Here is a 21,081-nt window from a genome sequence, read left to right on the forward strand (position 1 = left end):
ATAAAAAAGTACTCACTTTTATTTGTCATAAACTTTGAATATAGTCGATTATTCAATACAATCCAGTCATATAAACCACAGGAGACTTCATGGAAGATGTATTGGCGTTTTCATAAAAAATAGCATAGATCTAAATCTATTTCTTAAAAGAAGAGCATCTGGTTCTAAAGGTAGCTAATAATACAAAGTCATGTAAAAAAATTAAAACATATAGTAACACAGAGAGCTCGCGATGGCGTCCAAGGGTCAGTCCATGAAGTTTAAATATGGTGCTGTCAAAAACCGATGATCTAATAGCTGATTATGCACTTGTTTTCTATATGTTATCTTCTGTTTGGTTTACCAACGTACGTAACTTTAAGAGAAAAAGTAAAAGAAACTACAATATCGCTAATAGTAGATGAACTATTTTCTTAAACTTTCTGGAGAGAATGAAATAAATGCCATCGAAAGTAAATACATGTACCCTAATTCATCTTGGAGGAAATAACACTACAATTGTCAATATTAATTTAGGGAATATAAAATTAAACTAATTAATTTCTGATGTGTGAAAGAAAATTTCAAGAAAATAACATCATAAGAATACTGATTAGTCAATCATGCGTTCTACTAGATGAATAGAGATCCTCTCTGTATCTTATTGTTCAGAACCCAAAAATCAAGCAGCTTACATTAGCTCATTCCGCTGACCCACCTCACACAAATCAAGAGTTTTGATCTCCCTTTCACAAAAACCAATACCCGATTTCCTGGTCCTTAGACTCCTAAGGTCCAAAGAGGATTCAAATTCCCACCAAGAGAAATGCTAAGGAGACTTTCTCAAAAGTGAGACTATCAATGAACTCTCTGACACCTCATGTTTTTGCACAATGCTTTATAACAGCGGCACAGAAATTGACGTTAAACTGTAAAGTGACAGAGAATTCATGAGGAGTCCTACAAAGAGTTCGTTTAGCATTTCTCTTCCCACCAAACCAATGGAAGCATATCTCTGGAAGCATATATATATATATCGCGCTTTAAAATTGGAGAATAGGTACATGTTTCTTCTTTTGTTTGGTCTGACTCGCTTGCAGTGACCATTAGGAAGACAAAATTAGGAGCTTAGTCGCTTACGAAGAAAGAGGAGTCGCTTACGAAGAAAGAGGATCCACTGCATCCTCTTTGTGAGGATTCTGGAGATCTTTTAATTACATTAATTCATCATACATCGTGCGGTCAAAAATTATTGTACGAAAACTAACCGTATGATGTACGATAAACAAACATGATTGAAGGATCCCAAAATCTTCACAATGAGAATCCTCATCAGCTTACGAATGGCAGATGGCCTCAATCATTGAAATCTTCTGTTTTTTCAAGTTTTTTTATGTTGACAATCTTGGCTGTCGTCCTTTCCTTAACAATCTAGTTCTAGAAGGATTTTGACATTTGACAGGCAGTCGATTCAAAGTGTTCCGGAATATCAGATGTTTTAAACTTTCTAACGGTTAGATCTTTGGTAAAAAATTTGAAAAATAAAATCTAATTGTTAAAAAACCTGAAATATTCATATTCCGACGGACCTCAGAAATTTTATTCGAAGTGGAAAGCAAAAGATCTAAGTTGTGAGAAGAGATGTGAAAATGCTATTGTTTTCTTATTTTTTTTAAGTGTCAACAACAATTCTCTATTAACTTTCCAGGTCTCACTACAATTATAGGCATGCTTTTGTGCTTGCCAAAAAAGGGTACGATACTAACAAAGTCTACGAAGATACTTACAAAGAGGTAGCAGATCCTCAGCATAGCTATATTAGAAAAAATACGAAGTAGTCACAACTAGCTATCGAAATCATCACAAATATCTATCATTCTCGCATAAATGTGTCAAACCTAGTACTTCATTCTCGAGCAAAGGGAAAGACAACTACAACTCTTGGATACAACGTCGACTACACAAATGTTACAAGCAGACTTCTAAATAAGTATGTAAATGACAATAAAAACCTCACCAACGATTAGAGATATTAACAATTAAACAAACTGTACGTGACAAAAAAAAAAAACTAAGAAAAAAAAAATCCAAGAAGAATAATCTTGAACCTTCCGTCGAGGGTGTCGATGATCTAGCCTCCTAGGGCTGTTCGAGAGCGGAATTATATCCTGCCAAAGCCACTAACACTTTCAGATAACTTTGCCTTGAGGACAAACTCCTCTGCGGTGGTGCCAATGATCTCTTAGCACGCTTCAGCCCAACGCTGTAAAACCGTCCAACGGAATCCTAAATTCATGGGCAGGTTCAAGTTAGAAAAAGAAAAGAAATGGCCTTCCAGGAGCAAGGCTGGCTGTTTCTCACATCCTACATGCAACTAAAGAGAACAAAATCCATGGTTTCAATCCCTCATCATTGCCTAACTTTTTACAATTGCTAATGCAATCAAATAACGGCCACGAAATTAGCCTTAATTAACCGTCCTACTATTCCTTTTCGGGGTCTTAAATGTCACGAAGTGGAAACAATTACCATAAGATGGAGACAAGGAACTCGACTCAAACCCAAAGCATATTTCTAGTTATTTTATCCATGTTTAATACGATTAAAATGATTTTAATCGCCGTTAACCTTTCGTATTAGGTATAGTCTGAAATAAAAAGTATAGTTTAAAATTTCAGATTTAATTGAGACGTCAAATGTACATAATTTTTTTTTATATTGTGTATTTGAACTGTTTTCGACATTTCTTAAACCCACGAAAAAAAGGTTAACAAGTGAAGTAACTTTTAGCACAAGTGTTAGATATCCTAGGAAATATATAGATCACAATGAAAAGTTTAGGATATTCAAGAATTAATGGAGAATTTTTGTTGTGGGCGGCCGTCACATCGACGTGTTTTGACCGTCATTCATGCGACGTTAATTAGATTTTGTGCATGAATTGTCGTCAAAGTCTCAGCACACACAACATGAATATGACAACGACCTTATTTAACGTTAGATAAACGCTTACATATCTTGGTTTTATAAGTCTGTTTTCAACGTTAAATTAAAGAGCCTTACACAGTTTATCAACTACTTTAACCCTCCCGACTAATCGTCTGGAACCTAGTGTTCTTGTTGCATGTTGTCTCATCTATAAGCAACTGCAGCGTTGACCACGACGACCCGCCTTCGCTCACAGCTTTCCTCGCCACCTCAGCAAGCTTCTTCGCCTCCCTCCTCGCCTTCTCCCCCTTCTCTCCCTCCATCAAATCTTTGACCATCTTCTCCAACCCCTCCGACTTCACAAACCCTTTCGGCGAACCATCGCATGTCTCCACCCTCAGCCCCACCTTGACCTCCTCCACCACAAACTTTGCATTGATCGGCTGATCCGCCATCATCGGCCACGCCAGAATCGGCACTCCGGCGCAAATGCTCTCCATCACCGAGTTCCATCCGCAGTGGCTTACAAAACCTTGCACACTCTCATGCATTAAAATCCACTTTTGGTCAACCCACTCTTTCACCACCATTCCCCTCCTCTTCACTCTCTCCTCAAACCCTTTAATGTCCAAGGTGGCAGTGTCTGATGAGTACTGTTTACTTCTTATGACCCACAAAAAGTTGACCCTTGAGTTTTCCAGCCCTAGTGCTATCTCTTGGATCTGTTCAGCTGACAGCTCAGCTTGTGACCCAAAAGCAACGTACAAGACCTTCCTTCCTTCCTCCAGTTTTTTGTCCAGCCAATCAACCCACGTGGGCTTATCACCGAGATCATCGTGCGGTTCATCTTGCGCAAGGTGGAAAAGAGGGCCCACACACCAGGCCCTGGGCCCACACTCAGTGTTCCAATAGTCAGTGAACATAGGCTCAAGTTCGTAGAAACTGTTGACTATCATGCCGTGGCTGCGAGCCGCAGCCACGACAGACATGACGTGGAACTCGGAGGCTTGAGACGCTTGTCGGTTATGATCGGCGCCTTTAAAGGCATCATCGAAGTACTTTTTTGTAATTTTGATCCAAGGAAACCGAGTCACGGTGATCAACTCGTCGTCAGACTCGGCTCCATGCAGGAGCCTGTTCTGGCTGACGAAGCTGGACACCGACAAGGCGTAGTTTCCGAAGCCGTAGAAGACGAATCTGGGGAACCCAAACTTGGCGGAGGAGTCGAGTGTCCACCAGAAGAACCCGTCGGAGACCATGAAGGTGACACGTGGAAGGGTAGTGAGGGAACGCTCGAAGTCGAACTGCATGTGGATTGTGGCGAGGGCGAAAGGGTAGAAGAGGTCGATGGAAGGCAGCTTGTCGGTGCTTTCGATGCCAGCGGGAATTTCGGGGATGTTTTGAGGGAAAGGGAGGGAGATCACGGTGGCTGAGGTGTCGGCGAGATATTGGTCTATGAACGAGCGGTTGGCGGGGGTGGTGAAGACGGTGACGCAGAGGCGGCGGGCCAGGAAGAGGTGGGCAAGGTGGAGGAGTGGGATGGTGTGGCCTTTGGACATGAAAGGAAATAAAACTACGTGGCCGTCATTGTGTTCCTGCTCCGAACTGGAACCCATAACTCTCTCTAATAGTTTTCGCTGAAAGTATAGTTTAGTTGGACTCTTTCTGGTTTGTTTTGTTGTTGGAGATAATAAACAAAACTAGTGTCGAGTAGATATAGAGGCAGGGTTATGTCCATAGATATAATATATATATACATATATATATACATATATATATATATATATATATGTTGATGCTTATACTGTATACAGATGCACTCCATGCATGAACAAAGGCGCACAAACTAAAAGAAGTAAAACATATAATACCATTAGGAGTTCGTGGTGGTGTGCAAGGGTCAGTACATGTCAAAGTCCGATGACCTAATAGCTGATAATGCACTTGTATTAGAGCAGTTCCACCGTGGGAAAAGCCCCCCAGGCAACACACTATGTTATCCATCCAGTGAACAGTAACTGCCCTTAATGAACAGTAACCGTCTTTTGTATCTCCACCGTTGCACTTCAATAGCCCTGGTAATAGGTAATAAAATATTAATATTTTTTTATTCATAAAATAATACCAAGATAATTAAAAAAAGACAAAGCAAAAGCAGTTCTCTCTCTTTCTCTGTTGAAACGAACACCAAGCAAAAGCAGCTCTCCTCTTCTTCTTCACCTTCTTCACCCTCGCATTCACCCTCACTCTCATCAGCACCACTAGTCACCAAACCCTCCCCACCTCCTCCCTCACCCCTACCTCCGTACTCCCCTTCCCGCCCGCCATCCTGGACGCACTTCTTCACTACGCCATTTAATCATCAAACACCTCGTCAACACCCCACATGTCCCCGCCGGAACTCACCTCCATGTCCTCCGCCCTCACCCACCTCTGCGCACCCAACTGCAATTTCCTCGTTTTCGGCCTCACCGGTCCAGAATCTGACAGAAAAAAAAATTAAAAAAGGCGTCGACGTCAGCTGACGTCAGAACCACCTCAGGCTCTCGGGTTGGCACGAATCCACTGGCCTGGCACTTGAGCCTGCTCGGGCTCCCTCGCCAGCCAACGCTGGACTTCCTCCCTCGGTCAATCAGGCCTTGTGCTGAAGCCTGTCCATCGGGCAAAAGCTCCCGCTGAAGCTGCTCTTATGGAGTAATGTTATTCATACCATATTTTTATATCATATTTCTATACCACCTTAAGTGGCATCTGATGTGGACAGTCACATCATTTGAAAAATTTGCAAAACCCAAGGAAATGAAGGAGAAAGACTCATCGTATACCACAATCATTATTTAATTAACTAGTTTTTCTTAATTATTAGTTTATTAAATAATGAACTAAATTTAAAAATTGATTAATTCAAATGATATGGATGTTCACATCAAATACACCTAAGGTGGTAAAAATGTGGTACAAAAAAGAAGAAATAATTAAATGCATGTATACCATCGAATTATGAATACCATCGAAATAAATACATGTACTCTAATTCGTCATGGAGGAAATAATACTACAATTATCAATATTAATATATGGAAAATAAAAAATTAAACTAATTAATATCCAAGATGTGAAAGAAAATCTCAAGAAAATAATATCATAAGAAAGCTGATTAGTCAATTCACGTGTTCCACTAGACGGTAGAGATTCTCTCCGGATTTTTTTGTTCGAAACTCAAGAAACAGGCAATCTAAACCTCTAAAATTAAATCCGGATGGTCCTCATTAACTTATTCCGCTGGCGCACTTCATACAAACCAAGAGTTTCGACCTCTCTTTCATACAAAGAGCCCAGATTTCTAGGTTCTCAGGCTATCGATAGTAAAGTCTAGAGGATCCAAATTCCTACTAAGGGAAGTGCAAAGAAAACCCTCTCAAAAGCGGAACTCCTGACACTTCATGTTTTTTGTACAATGATTATAGTGTTGGTACAAAATTAACATTAAACTATAAGATAACAGAATTTTTATAGAAAGTCCAACATTAAGAGAGTCCCTATGCATTTCTCATCCCATCAAACCAATTGGAAAATTATGGTGACGGCCCGATGGGTACATGTTTCCTCTTTTGTTATGTTCGACTCGTGTGCGGTGAGTACTACAAAGACAAAATTAGGCATTGACGTCTGCAAATCCCTCACATCCTATTTTACTTCTCACGTACTCCTTATTAATTTATGTTTGTTGATCTTCTTAAATTCATTCGATCTGATAACTGAAAAATAAAAGAATGTGTAAAATGTAAAATGAAGTGTGTAAATATCACATCTTTTTTTTTTATTTCGTACATGGAGCTGAGTAAAATAATTAGTACATGGAGCTGTCGGCTGAGTAGCTTAAGAAGGGCAGATTGCCTCAATCATTCAAATCTTTTGTATTTTTATGTTTTGTTTATGTTGACAAATCTATGGCTGTCTTGCTTGAACAATCTAGTTCTAGAAGGATTTTGATATTTGACTGGCATTCAACTGTCGCTACTTACCACAATAAAAAAATCAAAATGGTGGGATTTTAATTAGTGTTTCAGATACGAGATATTTCAAAAAAAATTAACGATTAAATTTGAATTTTTGGTGAAAAACAAAAATATTCAAATCTAACGGTGAAAATATTTAAATATCTTGTACTCCTGCAGACTCCAGAAATTTCATTCAAAGTGGAGAGCGAAAGTTCAAAAGTTGTGAAAAGAGGTGCAAGATTGATATTGTTTTCTGATTTTCTTTACGTGTCAACAACAGTTCTCTATAAACTTTTTGTGTATCACAATAATTATGGACATATTTTTGTGTTGGACAAACAATATGATACCAAAAAAGATATTTGTACAACAACCAGGGACGAAGTCAGAGATCTATATGAGACCATCTCTAAAGGAGATATTAAATTTTGAATGTAAAATTTAAATTTGATAGCCTATGTGGTATTTTGACATCTTATAATATTTTGATCTTCACTCGATATGTCAAATTAAATTATTATTTTATTACATTATATAATAATTGATTAAACAAATAAAAACATTAATAAAAGACATGTAAATAACTATTAAATGGCACCGTTCACCTTCGTTGATTTTTTTCGTTTGAACCAAGAAGAATTTCATTAAACAGGAGGGGAAACTCCAGAAAGATATAAAGGGAGAAAGGTGTTGTGTTTCGCTCATTTACTTTTGAGTTGGCAACAATTTTGCATGTGTAACTTTGTGAATGTTTCAAGGAAATGGCAGCAGCCATTTGTGACTTGTGTTTTGCTTTCGGTTGTGGCATGGAAGCCTTCTTTCAAGGGAAGACATGGTGAGTTCCACAAGCAAAGTTGGAAGCAAGTAAGTCTTGACTTTGTGTTTGCTTGCATGCAATTATGCATGTTTTATTTTCTATATATGCATTAAAAGGCAAATGGAGAAAAGGTTTTACTCTATAGGCTAGGTATAGAAAAAGGGTGTTGAATATGCCATGTGAACTTAAGATTTTCTTGAGCTTAGTTCTTGGCATAATTGTTGGTGCATGCCTATAAGTGAAGGCAATAGTCATGCATCGTGCATGTATCCGGAGGAGAACACAGAGGAGAGAAAATAGAAAGTGAGAGTGAGAAACTCTTGGGGTAGAGTTAGGTTTTTGAGAAAATTATGTGAGTGGATGTACAATGGATTTGAGTTTGGGTTATGTCGATTTAACTCAAGTGTATCTTGTACTAGTTATTCTCATAATGAATAGCAGTATCTCTTCGGAGACGTAGGCAATATTTTGCCGAACCTCATAATTCTCTCGGTGTCTTGATTTCTTGTATTTTATTCTAGGGGTGTGCTATCCATACACCCCATTTTATTTTTTACACACCCTTTGCTAATTTCTATCCGTTGATCTTTTTCAATTCATCCGATCCGACGACCGAAAATTAAAAAGATGTACGAGAAGTAAAAAATGATGTATGGATATCACATCCCTTATTCTATTCAAATGTGGATTTGTATTTTGATGAGATAATTTGAACTCGGTTTCGCACTAACCGGCCAAAGCACAACAAAAGGCACAGACGCCAAATCCCAAAACAGCATAAAAAAACCAAGAAAATATAATCAAACTAAAGAAAAACCCAGTAGCTGGACAAGGACGGAAGGCGAGGATAAGGAGAGACCCTCGTTGGTTCAAAAAAAAGGTAGGATAAAAACAAATTGCACCGCTCAACAATCAACATTAATTATAATAATTAATTAAACTAACAAAAATTTAATAAAAGACAATTAGTAATTAATTAAAACGGTAAATTTCAGTTTACTACCCTTAAATTTCGTAGTTTTCAACATTTGGTACATGAAATTTTTTTCGTCCAGTGTCATACCTAAAGTGTTAATTTTAAGACAATCTCATACATCTGTTAGTCTGACTGTTAATTCTTTCATTAACCGATGACGTGACACGTATGTAGACAATAATTTTACGTTACGTGTCATTAAAAATCTAGGTGAAAATTCAAAATTCAAAATTTTTTTTTATTGTCTTTTACCTTCCTCGACCTCCTCTTCCTCCCTTATCCCTTCATTCTCTGATCTACACCAACCCACCAAACCCTCCTCTCCTCTCCTCTCCTCTACTCTTCGACTCCTCATACATCCACCCTTCCCTCCATCTTCGACTCCACCCATCCCGAAGAAGCGCATCAAGCCTGCATGCTGAGCCTCCTGAGGATTGTTCAGAAACATCAGGCAGCCGCGAAACTTCGAAGAAGAAGCCCCATCGATGCTTTGAAATCTTGAAACTCAGCACAATGCCACTCAAAACCAACATGGTAGAAACCCAATTCCCAGATGACAATATGCACCCAGAAGACTTCCTATTTATAACACTTCGGATCCAAAGAATGGTAACTGAAAATGTGCAATAATTTCTGCAAATTCGAGCTTCAAAACCTCTGGCTTTTGGCTCGTAAATCCATTATAGCTCCAATTAATAGAAGCAAAGGATACTTGATAAAGGGAAAGAATGATTTGGGCTCAGAGAAGAGAATGTGTTTTCTATAAAGCGACTTTGAAGGTTTCAACCGTTGCAATTCTTCAGATTTTGCTTTTCCCTTTGGAATCCTTGCAAAAGAACCTCCCTCAGAGACTCAAAGGGTTTGGCTTTCGAATCTTTTCAGCTCAAAAGAAATTAAAACCTAGAATCTTCGTCATAAACCCATTTAACACGAAGGAAATAAATCGAAATTAAAAGCAACCCAAGAATCTTTTTCTCTCATTTCTTCTCCAAACGGCCAAATTTCAGCAGCCAGATTATCACACTACCAAAATTCAGAACAAAAAAATGAGAAAGAAAACAGTAGATTCAGTACCAAGATCAAGAACCCAGGTGGAGATTTTAACAAGGGCACAGGCCAACGAGATACAAATAGGCGGCGAAAGGATCAGAGCTTTAATGGGTCCCGATACCGACCTGCATTTTTGACCAAATCTAACGGACCAACGCAGAGAAAGATTCAGCTGCGGTTTCACAGGTGCGGAATCTGATTCGGGGATCGGAGAGAAGTAGGAAGGAAGCTGAATCCCGTGTAATCAGTAGATTTTGTTTCTTGGGCGGAAAAATTGGGATTACTGGTTGTGGAAGATAAGCTACGGCACCATTTATTTGGGGATTAAAATCCCAAAAATATAGAAGAAAATCAAATGGGGAAGAAATATATGAGATAAGCTACTTGAGATTGCAGATGGCCAGCGAGGACATGTGTACTGGTAGGGAGTGAAGCAAAACGAAAGGACAGAAAGAATGAGTTGAAGAGGAGAGGAGAAGAGGGTTTGGTGGGTTGGTTCAAAGGAGAGAATGGAGGGAAAAGGGAGGAAGGGAAGGTCGGGGAGGTTGAAGACGACCAATTTTTTTTTTTTAATTTTTAATTTCCACGTGGACCCTTAATGACACGTGTTGTCTAGTTATTGTTTACATGGGTGTCACGTCATCAGTTAACGAGAGACTTAACAGCCAAATTAACGGATGTATGAGACTGTCCCAAAATTAACACTTTAGGTATGAAAAATAACGGATGTATGAGACTGTCCCAAAATTAACATTTTAGGTATGACTCTGGGATGAAAAAAACTTCATATACTGAAGGTTGAAAACCACGAAACTTGAGAGTAGTAAACTGATATTTAACCTAATTAAAAAATATTTGAAGCTGCTGTCAAATTTGATAGCAACCCCTGCGAATGTCCAACCCACGAAGCACTGGGGATAAGAGATTCGTAACTCCCTAAAATTATTTTGACATCTCCTTTGGAAATGTTTTAAATGGGGGCATTCTGAAACAACAAAGTCATATATTAAAAAGATAATGTACTAAACAAATTACTTATATATTAATTCATAAGATTTTTCATAAAACATATTACAAACTCGATGGTTTCAATTCCCTAACTTTTGGAAATTCCTAATGCAGTCAGTCAAATAACGGTCATGAAAACCCTCAACCGTCCTACTATTTCTTCTCGGGGGCTTACATAATCATTTTTTGTCAGAGCAATCGATGTTATATTTAAGCAGCGATAATCGATCTCCAAGTAAGACTTCAGCAATACTAGTAAAGAATGCATAGTATAATTCTTGCAATTATTTGGAAACTGGTAAGTGGAAGTAGAAAAGCAATCAAAGAAATATGTACTTGTAAGGTAGCTTTCCCTTGCTCCATTAATATATAGTAAGCAATTATTACCTCCGTGACCTGCACATTCAAGAGATGGAATAACAGTACAAGCCCGAATAAATCATCAAATTCTTCCTGTCAATTGTATTTACATTAGATACATGTAAATAGATTGTGGAACGTTCAAGCTAAACTCCATAAGGGTCAACATGTCCACTCTCTCCATGAAAAAGAAATCAGTTGTCTGATCAAGTCCAATGCCGTGCCAGAAGATAATGTACTCAAATATGAAAACAATGCAGATTATAGATGCAGATAATCTAAATATGGCCAATCCTACATGATAGCAACTAGAAATCCTAAGGGTTTAAAATTCCAAATTGTTTGCAGTGTTGTATAATAAACTTGAACTACCTTATCAGCAAAATTAGGAAGGTTTGGTTGAAGATGCTCAGTGAAAAAAAAAAATTCCTTTAAAAAGCTTCTTATCAAGCTACATTCAACAGAAACAATACTCGGGGATCGGCAAATGTGAATGACGTGAACAGATATAGATGAACTAACGTTATCAGGTTTGTAATTAATGAACTGAAATAATATTGGAAACATACTTGCGAGTACTAACATTAGATTCGTCAACCGTGATGGATAGATTTAGAAGATACTGGCCTGAATGCGCAACTTCAATCTCCTCATTAGTTGTTATCTTGAAATTACTCTTATCCATCACCTGTATCATAGCTAGCCGTTTAGTCATCCTACATTCAGACTGGTTTCCCTTTGCATACATATAATCGCTCAATTCCAACAAGAGTTTTAATCAGTTTCTTTGGGGAAAGATTATGCTGCTCCAATTTCAAGCACATCAATTTTTTGGACCCTGTAAATGGGGCTAAGAAATTGGAGCAGCAGAATCTTTCCCCGAAAGGAACTGATGTGCTTGAACAGAATTTCTTAAAGTACTTATTTCAGGCTGCTTCACCTTATATTTGTTTTCATTTCTTTCCCCGAAAACAACAAAACGTGACTAAACAAGGTAGAGAGGAGGAGAAAAAAAAAAGTATGTGTTTTCGTTTTCTTTTTTTATTACAACCATATATTAATAAGAAGTGGAGAATTTAGGGTAAGTTGCACAATGAACCAACCATAATAATTTGGTATGAACTCGTCATTTACAAAATTCAAACCTAAAACGTTCTACGTTCAAGTGGAGAATTTTAGTTTTTTTTTTTTTTTTTTTTTTGTATTATAACCATATATTTATACTAATTAGTGGAAGATGTAGGCTAAATCACACAATAATGAGTCATTTACGGGAGTTGAACTTAAATCATTCCACTTACAGGTGGATGCTAATATATACGACATAATTAATATTTAAGTATGTAATTAAATAAATAAATATGTTACAGTATGAATGAAACGATAACATTACATGATGGTGTAACTCTAAAAAAAATTAGCAACTAAATTGCTGGAAGAGCTCTTGCAGTTTGAAGTACTCTTCTTCCCTCTTCTTTGAAGGTTTTTAATGAGGCTTCCCTTGCTCCCCAAAACTCTTGTACTCTGTTTGTTTATAGTAATGGAAATCTCAGTTATGATAAAAATAAAAAAAAATAAAAAAAAGGAGCTCGACTACGATCTCGATGATGCCGTTGTCTCCTCAGACATTCGCGCCCCTCTCAATCCTCCCACCGTCAACGTCATCGCTGTGGATCTCGATGTAGAGGATCCTATGGCCGCTGCTGCCCTCATTCTGATGGCGTCAAGATTGTCTGAATGTTTTTTTGGCCGGGCACTTTTCAGTTGAACATGCACGATTAAAGGATCCAAAGGATCCGGATGGAAGGGATCCAAAGGATTCGGATGGAAGGGATCCGGAAAGAATGTTGAACATACATGATTAAAGGATCTAGAGGATCCGGATGGAAGGGATCCGGAGAGAATGTTGTTCCTTTGCCCACATAAAATAAAGGTACAAGCAAGCAACAACAAATTTGACAGGGAATTACATGATGTATAAAACGTTATAATTCAAACATACACAAGAAATCTTTGAAATTTCTAGATTACCAATATATGACATAAGAGACGGATATGCGCTTGAAAATTTTAGACACTTTGGCAGATAAATCTGAGATACTTAAAACGCAATGTACACTAACTATTAAACTTTCAAAACTATATATTGGTATGTTACATGTAAATTATCTTATACAGATTCTCAACCTAAACTCATTTGGCCTCAAATCGCCAAGTTTTGGTTATAGTGCTATCCACACACTCATTTGTACTTTCACACACCCCCTCTTAATTTTTGGACTTCAAATCAAATGAATTGAAGAAAATTAATGACAAAAAATAAATAAAGGTGTGTGAGAGGTATAAATAAATGTGTGAATTACACTTTCCTTTCGCTTATTTCTCAAAACTCATTGCTTTACGATACCATCACTCAGGTGACGAGTGCCCACTTTCTATTGCCTGCCTCTCCCCCAAGTCAACTCTAGCATCACTCAAATGCCCGCTTCCACTTGTTTGACTCTCCGTTAATTCAACGCCGGCATCGGCAACCGGCACTCCCTTCCCGGCCAAACCAGCAGCAGTGCCAGTTCGGGCCCGGCATATCGGACAAATCGGTGTCCTCAAAAGCCACGCATCAACGCAATGGGCATGGAAGCTGTGCCCGCACAAGGGCAACAGCCTGCACTTCTCGCCCATCTTGAAGTTGTCCAAGCACACTGCACAATCCACAGGGCTACTTTTGTAATTAGCTTCGTAATCATAGCTTGGAAGCTTCTCCACTTCGTCTTTCGACATGCACGTTGTGGCGGCTCCACTGGTGGCAGTTCTGCCGGCGGCCATGGCAGCTGCCGTTAAGGCATTGCCGCCAAGTCCTCCTCTTCTGAAAGCCCTCCCAACGATCCACACATGGACTAAGATCAAGAACCCGATTCCCAAAAACAACAATATTACTGACATGAAGATCGCCATTGCCACAATCTGCGCTGCAACACCTCCAATTTTGTCACTCATTGGAGCATAATAATTTATTAACTTACTTCTCACCCAAGCAACCAGTACTGGTATGAATCCAGCTCAATGTGAGTCTGATTCGATGTCGAAAACGAATCAAATTCTTAGAAGAAGCTCTGGAAAGATGAAATTTGTTGGTGAGAAGAGGGATAGAATATACTAATTTGTGATTGGACAAAGGAATTGACGACATTATAAAGTGGGATTAGTACCTAAAACACTGAGAGATAACAAGAGTTATAATATAAATATAAAGGAGATAGGGTTAATCAGTCTTTATCATGGAGTGGTTAGTAATGAACCAAATTATAAGAATTCAGACATAAAGATCTTGAGAAGATTCATAATTTAAAAGCTTGTTTAGACGTGCTTTTAGAAGCACTTCAAGTTTTTTTGGAACCCACAAATATTTATTTAAATGCACTTTCCATCAGTTTAAAAACACTTGCAAACAAGTTTTAAATCTTTATGTTTGTCTTCCTCCTCTCTGCTCACTTTGATTTTCATGTTTTTCTTTCATCATGAATTCTCTGGCCTAGCCTGGGACCTAATGTATTAAGTAACGAGGCTAAATTTTAAAGGAAAACTAATGAAAATGGTTTGAAAACTTTAAGTTTTAACAATAAGGCCAAAATAAAGTGTAAAGTGAATAGTACCAGGTTTGACTTTTTAGTGTAAAAATGTAATTTTTCATTAAAGTGAACACTACCGTAACCTTTTCGTTAAAACTTCTTAATTTTAACCGCTTGAGCTAAATGGCCTTAAAAATAAGGTCAAGTTTGGGGCGCACAGATCAAGATTTTCGTTACTGAAATAGCTTTTGACATTTGAAATGTCACACTAACAGACCCTCTTGCAACCAAGTGAGGTCCCTGCATTTGGACTGATGATAGCGTGGGGTTTTGTGAATCGGGGTTTTCCCGCTTGGAAGTTCAAAGGTTCAACAAATAACGTGATCAAACACCCCAACTCAAGTTTAGTAAAACGCAAAAGCGAAAGAGAGTAATAAACACATCATGATCACAGAACATCTAAAACCAAAGCTAATCGGTTGTAGTTGGCTAATCATGCATGGGCTGATTGGACTTTTCACCCAAAAATATGGGTGAGGAAGGAACATTGTCACTGTGTAAGCAGATAGACATCAAATGATTGAGTAAAAGAAACACCTCAACATTTCAACAGCAATGTTCGGAGGAACAAAACCCAGCTGTAATATCGCGATGTGTGAAGAATATTATCGTAAAACTATGGCTCAACTACATGCTCCAACTGTAAGACCAAACATCTCAACCTTTCGAAGGATTTACAAGCACGAAAAAATGAAAAGAGAAATTGACCAAGCAAATCAAATCAAGGGCAGATATAGGCCTTTTCCCTAAAGATCATATATGTTGGAAAATGGAGATAAAATGCTACTAAAGCTCATGCGTGTTTCAATATAAACCTGTGTCAAGATCCCATAACAAGACCTTCCCGAGGGACACTGGTTACCCGAAGAACAGCTTGTGCACTGAGAGGCGAGAGTTTTGACTGACAAAAGTTCTCCCATGAGCTCGTTTCTGGGAGCTCAGATGCTGCTGCTGAGCTCGTTTCTGGATGCTCACACACTGCTGCTGGAGGGGGATCATCAAATTTATCATAAACAGTATGCAGCTCCAGAAGGAGGATCTTAGCAGCCTCCCTTGACTCAGGAAGTTGGTCACTAAGCTGAGATGCAGCTATCTGAATTAATTTGTCAAACCCATACGCTTTAATACCTTCAACACCCTGTTGGCAGACACGAGATGAGCATATAACAGGAAGAAATAAGATGCACCACGTCTAATTGAATGTCTTGCAGAATGCGCTCTGCAAGATACTAGTTCAATTTCTCGATGTACAAATATTTGATAATAGACAAGTTATTGAGCAAGGTACAATAGTATAACAAGGAACACTCAAGGAGAAGATCACATATAGAGACGTGGGTTGGAAAATGCAATTGAATTATAGAGGACAAAAGCACAAGGTTACTGTTTTTAAGCATATATCACGTGTAAAGAAAAGTAAATACAAAATTAAGGAATTGATGAGCTATAGGAATCTGCATAGGATAAGCACAGAAACAACCACATTCAACGAAACTCCAACAGTTAAGCCATTTTTTTGTAAATTCCAGTTTGACAACACACGTCCTAAACTATAAGCAAAAGCTAAACCAGTGCATTATGGGGGGTGAAGGATTTATGGTGGGGTTTGAAGGTAAAACAAGTCAATCAGATTTCTTCTCCTAAGAACTATTTAGCATCCTCTACATACCTCATATTTTCCAAGAACCAATCAAGATTCAAAACACTAAAACCAAATGTATGAAAGAAAGTAGATCTCACTTCTTCTGATAAGAACAGAAAAATGCAAAAAACAAGGTGGTGCAGTGGGGATATAATCTCCTCTTACCAGTCGTGGAACACTTCGACAAAAACACATTGATGCCTTCGCTCGAACTCTAGGATTTCTGTTCTTCAGATATGGTTGCAACTTTGGTAACAACAATGTAGGGGAAACCCAAGTGGTCATCGCTACTAAAGCTCTCTCAGCTGCCTCACACACAAATCGCTTGTCTTGTGACGACTTTAGAAGAAGTTGTGTAAGCTGCATGAGTCAGGATTGACCAAATCAGGGAAAAAGAACTATGGATTAATTGCATATAAAAGAAGAGTCCTTTACAAACAAAGTAAAGCGATGCAACAGAAAAGTTTCAAAGAATTCACGTTACCATAGGGTCCAAAGAATCAATCACGTCATCATTGTACGCATTGAAAATGTCTGCAGATGTCATTATTGCAGTTTTGCAAACAGCACTTCTTGGATTCTTCAGTGACTTTACAACAAGCAATATCACATCTCCCCTATTGAACAAAACGACAATGATAATTAAATTGGACAACACTTACAATCATCAATAGTACATGAAACTTCTTTCATTCATGAATATCATGCAAGAACATGAGACTTACAACATATCAAGCATGGCTTCCTTATGAAATATAGAAAACCGACGAACATTATTGAGCGCTTCACACACCAGAACCCAATCTTTAGACTCTAGTCCAGTTAGTAGTGTCTGAAACATCAAACGCATCATAAAGTTACCTGGCACAAGAAAAATGGTGAAAGGTAAAAAATGCCTAGGTTTACACAAAAACACAACAAATACCTTGAGGCTCGTATCAACATCTTCTAGATCATTCAGATTCTCAGATTCAATGTATTCTACTTCAGCAATTCCAACCTCGGGTACGGAATTTGCAACTTCCTCGCCATTTATAGAAAGTGAACCCACCGAAGCTGTGGTTTTCTTCAGGCATTCTTCATGATTTTCATTAGCATTCACAGCGACGGGCTTAGTTACGCCCCCTTTGCTAGAGCTTTCATTCTTCCTCTCAGATCCAGGTATGGTATTGAGATCTCTAAGAGCGTTCTCTGACATTGCTGCTGGCCTTCCAATTCTGAAAACAACGAATTTCCAACATCGATAAGTCTAAATGCAGTTAACAATCACATAGCAACAGCATAAAAATCGACTTAGAAATTAAATTCCATTTGCTTGAAAGATCTGAATACGACACCACACTTCCTCCAATTCTCCAATGGATTATGAAAATCCTACTGAATAATGATAATAATTAAATCGGAAAACAAAAGATCGTAAACGTTGAATTCGATCGAATTTCGAATGTGAACACGAAACTCAAATGTACCGAAACAAACATCTACAATTCTCTACGCAGTAAACAATCGCCTAGCAAAAGCACAGAATCCAGATATCAATTCAATTCCAGTTCCTCGAAAGATCTAGAAAAATGAAAAATCAGTGAAAAAACAACTAAATAATGACAATAATCCACGAAAAAAAATCATGAAGAAAATGAATAAGCAAGCATTATTCCGACAAAGCAAAACTGAACCAAGCAGAAGATCTAGGGCTCCAATCACTCCACAAAATCAAAAACAGTAACAGCAACAGTAAATCAATCAGCCTGAAAGCGGATCCTACGATTTCCCCCTAAAATTCACAAATTATCATCCAACTCTACAGTGTATATATACACATATACATACACTTATACCGATTCAATCGGAGCTTCGAAACGAAAACGAAAACTGTAGAGCAAGCATCGATTGTATGAAATGTGCGTGCGATTTCGAATCGGCGAATGCGCATACAATCCTAGAGAGAGAAAGAGAGAGAGAGAGAGAGTACCGGAGAGCGGAGCGCGAGGAGGAGTGAGGGGAATGCGAGCGATCAGAACCAGCAGGCGTCAATGAGAGCTTTAGAGTGAGTCCACTCTCTGAGAAAATGGGCGGACATTAAATAATGGAGGTTCTTTTTTTTTTTTTTTTTTTTGTTTGGTAACCGGCGAGGACTTTTCGCGGTTAGGCAGGCGGACGATACTCGGGACGACACCGTTTTGTGGTTGTGGGTAAAACCCGACCTGGGCCGGCAGAATCGGGGCCCTGCATGTGACCGCCTCCCAAATCACATTAATTTTGTTTGTTGCGGAGTTTGGCGTGGGATTTGGCCCATTGATTTGGGATCTAATTTCGACAACGCCATTGCCTCAATCGCATTTATTTCCATCTCTTTATACGAGAGACACATTTAGCTTTCGATCCTTTACTTGTGTGGGAACCTTGATTTTGAACTGACGTTCCAACAGGAAAATGAAATTTTGGCGTACAAATTCAAAAAAGAATGCAAATGTTGGGTTGGATTTGTCACGTAAGTCTGTGTTTTTAGGAATCGGAAAGACTCATAGATGTGTTCAATTTTTTTTGTCCATCAATGTGTGATTAATTAGTACCAGAAATCGAATCTAAAACATAATGTGTGAAATACGGTCTTGGAATTCGTCTTACTGGACCACCTCGTTGTGATTGTAAATGTTGGGTTTAATGCTCTATTTTATTCATGTGACCACGATTATAATAAGTTAGTGAGAAATGCGTTTTTAGGCTAGATCAATTAATTTAGGATAATTTGTGTGCTTCTTTGACTGTGAGTAGTTTTCTTTAAGTTTGTCAATTCTCTTGTAAATCAACGAAATTGAACCGCTTGGTTTGGTACAAGTATCCATTTTCATTTTTAATTTTTGGTTGAAATACAGAACCAAACTCTTCAATTCGATTCATTCATTTCCAAAATTTTGGTTTGATTGAACTATATTCATCATTAGTTAGTACCGACAAAATTAAATCTTTTCCAAACGTCCATTTTTTCATGTATCGAGTAATTTAAAATATCACAGAGTTCTTGAGTATTCTTTCGCAAACCATTTTGGTGGCATAGGATACGGGCAAGTTCAATTGACCATATTATTGAGGTCATGGCCCCTAGTTTTGCTGCCAACGGCGCCACATGCGCGCCAAACTGTCGGTGCCCCCGCCACTATTCCGTCATATTTATTTTCTGGCTATGGGAATGGGTTCTCTATTGCTTTTTATTTCTTTCTTGGCATTCATACATTTTTAGCTACGCACCACGTCTCTATTACTTAAGGCTTGCCCTTGAGTAGGAGAAATTTTTCATTGTGATCAAAACACGGATGGTACATCACGTGTTTTTATATAAGTGGTGAGAAATTTTATTTTAAGTTATTAACTTTTTAATACACATATCACACAATTTGTATAGTGACACATCATATATACCAGTCACACTGAAAAATCTCTCCCTGAGTAGTTTTCTTTTGTCTGAAATTTCGATTGGGTTACAATTAGTGTTTAAAATATTTTGGAAATTGTCGATATTTTCGTCGAAATATTTAAAGAATTAAGAATTTAATGGAAATGGGAGGTTTCCATACTTCACTCTATATCGGCAAGATATAAGAAAATAAATGAATATCAATGATATTTACCAATTCACTACAAAATTGTTGCCAAAACCAAATTGCAGATTTCGAACTGTTGATTTTTTTTTTCTTTTTGAGAAATTTTTCACTAATTCCAACTAAACTGAATGAGTTGGTATACTCACTCTTTTGCAAATTTCTATAATTCCCATTGAAGGCAACCAATATTAATATCGATATATCTATTGATATTTTTATAAATTTGTGTATCGATATTTCTAACTATAAAGTATAAATACAAAGTGGTTTATGTCTATAGTGGGAAATAGAAAGTACTTTTTAAATTGACTACCTAATTTACTTTAAATTTTGATTTAGGCATATATTTAGTCTTTTAGCAATCAATCACATCCAAATGAGTTGGTAGGTTTGACAAAAACAAAGTTAAAAAGTTGCTTAAAACGATTGACTCATGGTAACCACCAACATAAAGCCCGTACTTGGGTAAGTGCCAAAGCCAAAAATCATATAAGGCCCCGTTTGGACCAAGGAATTTCAAAAAAATTGTTTGGCCTCGTTTGGAAATTAATTTAAAATAACTAAAAGTATTTTTAGATAAAATATTTTTGGATTCAAAAAACACTTATATGCTTCTTACAATAAAATTTTCAAGTGCTTTTTCATAATTCACTTGTATTTTTATTGAAGATTGGTTCTAAATTTTCACAAAAAACTCTTTCAGTCATTTAAAAAAACTGTATAAATAAGCCCCTTGAATTTTCCATAAATGCTTTATTTGTGAAGAAATTTGGAATAAAAACATGTTTTTTATACAAATGATATATCTAAAGTACGCATAGAAAAATTCGAACTTGAATTCAAAGAGGAGCACATATAGCACACATGTTCAAATCTCTTCCTCGTAAATTAGAAGAATCCATAAAACCATAAAATAATATTGTAATAAGGAAACTTTCAATGTCATTTAAGTCCCTTAATTTGGAAACTTTTTTTTTTTTTTTAACCAAATGGGCTCTGAATGGAAATGAAATCTGGTCCGTCGAGAACTTGAGCCTTTTTCTATATGGGTCTTTAAAGATAATCCATCCCTAATCCAGTAATTAACATAGT

General features: G+C 37.6%; 3 protein-coding genes across 4 annotated transcripts; all 3 read right to left on the bottom strand.

Annotated features, from left to right (window-relative positions):
- Window positions 1-2,943: 2,943 nt before the first annotated feature.
- Window positions 2,944-4,577, bottom strand: LOC137709559 (UDP-glycosyltransferase 90A1-like). The gene has a single exon (XM_068448640.1). It carries the CDS (start codon window positions 4,521-4,523, stop codon window positions 3,060-3,062), a length of 1,464 nt encoding a protein of 487 aa, XP_068304741.1. The 5' UTR covers window positions 4,524-4,577; the 3' UTR covers window positions 2,944-3,059.
- An 8,883-nt stretch (window positions 4,578-13,460) lies between these two features.
- On the bottom strand, window positions 13,461-14,210 carry LOC137749405 (RING-H2 finger protein ATL39-like). The gene has a single exon (XM_068489499.1). It carries the CDS (start codon window positions 14,111-14,113, stop codon window positions 13,529-13,531), a length of 585 nt encoding a protein of 194 aa, XP_068345600.1. The 5' UTR covers window positions 14,114-14,210; the 3' UTR covers window positions 13,461-13,528.
- A 1,043-nt stretch (window positions 14,211-15,253) lies between these two features.
- LOC137708493 (uncharacterized) lies at window positions 15,254-18,496 on the bottom strand. 2 transcript variants are annotated; one of them, XM_068447583.1, is made up of 6 exons: window positions 18,360-18,496; window positions 17,313-17,604; window positions 17,113-17,219; window positions 16,872-17,004; window positions 16,553-16,747; window positions 15,254-15,883 (listed from the first exon to the last, which is right to left on the bottom strand). In XM_068447583.1, exons 2-6 carry the CDS (start codon window positions 17,583-17,585, stop codon window positions 15,566-15,568), a joined length of 1,026 nt encoding a protein of 341 aa, XP_068303684.1. In that variant the 5' UTR covers window positions 17,586-17,604; window positions 18,360-18,496; the 3' UTR covers window positions 15,254-15,565. The 2 variants fall into 2 exon arrangements, with proteins under 2 accessions (XP_068303684.1, XP_068303685.1); XM_068447584.1 differs by having other exon boundaries at window positions 17,313-17,595; window positions 18,360-18,431.
- Window positions 18,497-21,081: the final 2,585 nt, after the last annotated feature.

Source organism: Pyrus communis, chromosome 11 (genome assembly GCF_963583255.1).
Source record: "Pyrus communis chromosome 11, drPyrComm1.1, whole genome shotgun sequence".
In the NCBI taxonomy this organism is placed as follows: Eukaryota; Viridiplantae; Streptophyta; class Magnoliopsida; order Rosales; family Rosaceae; genus Pyrus; species Pyrus communis.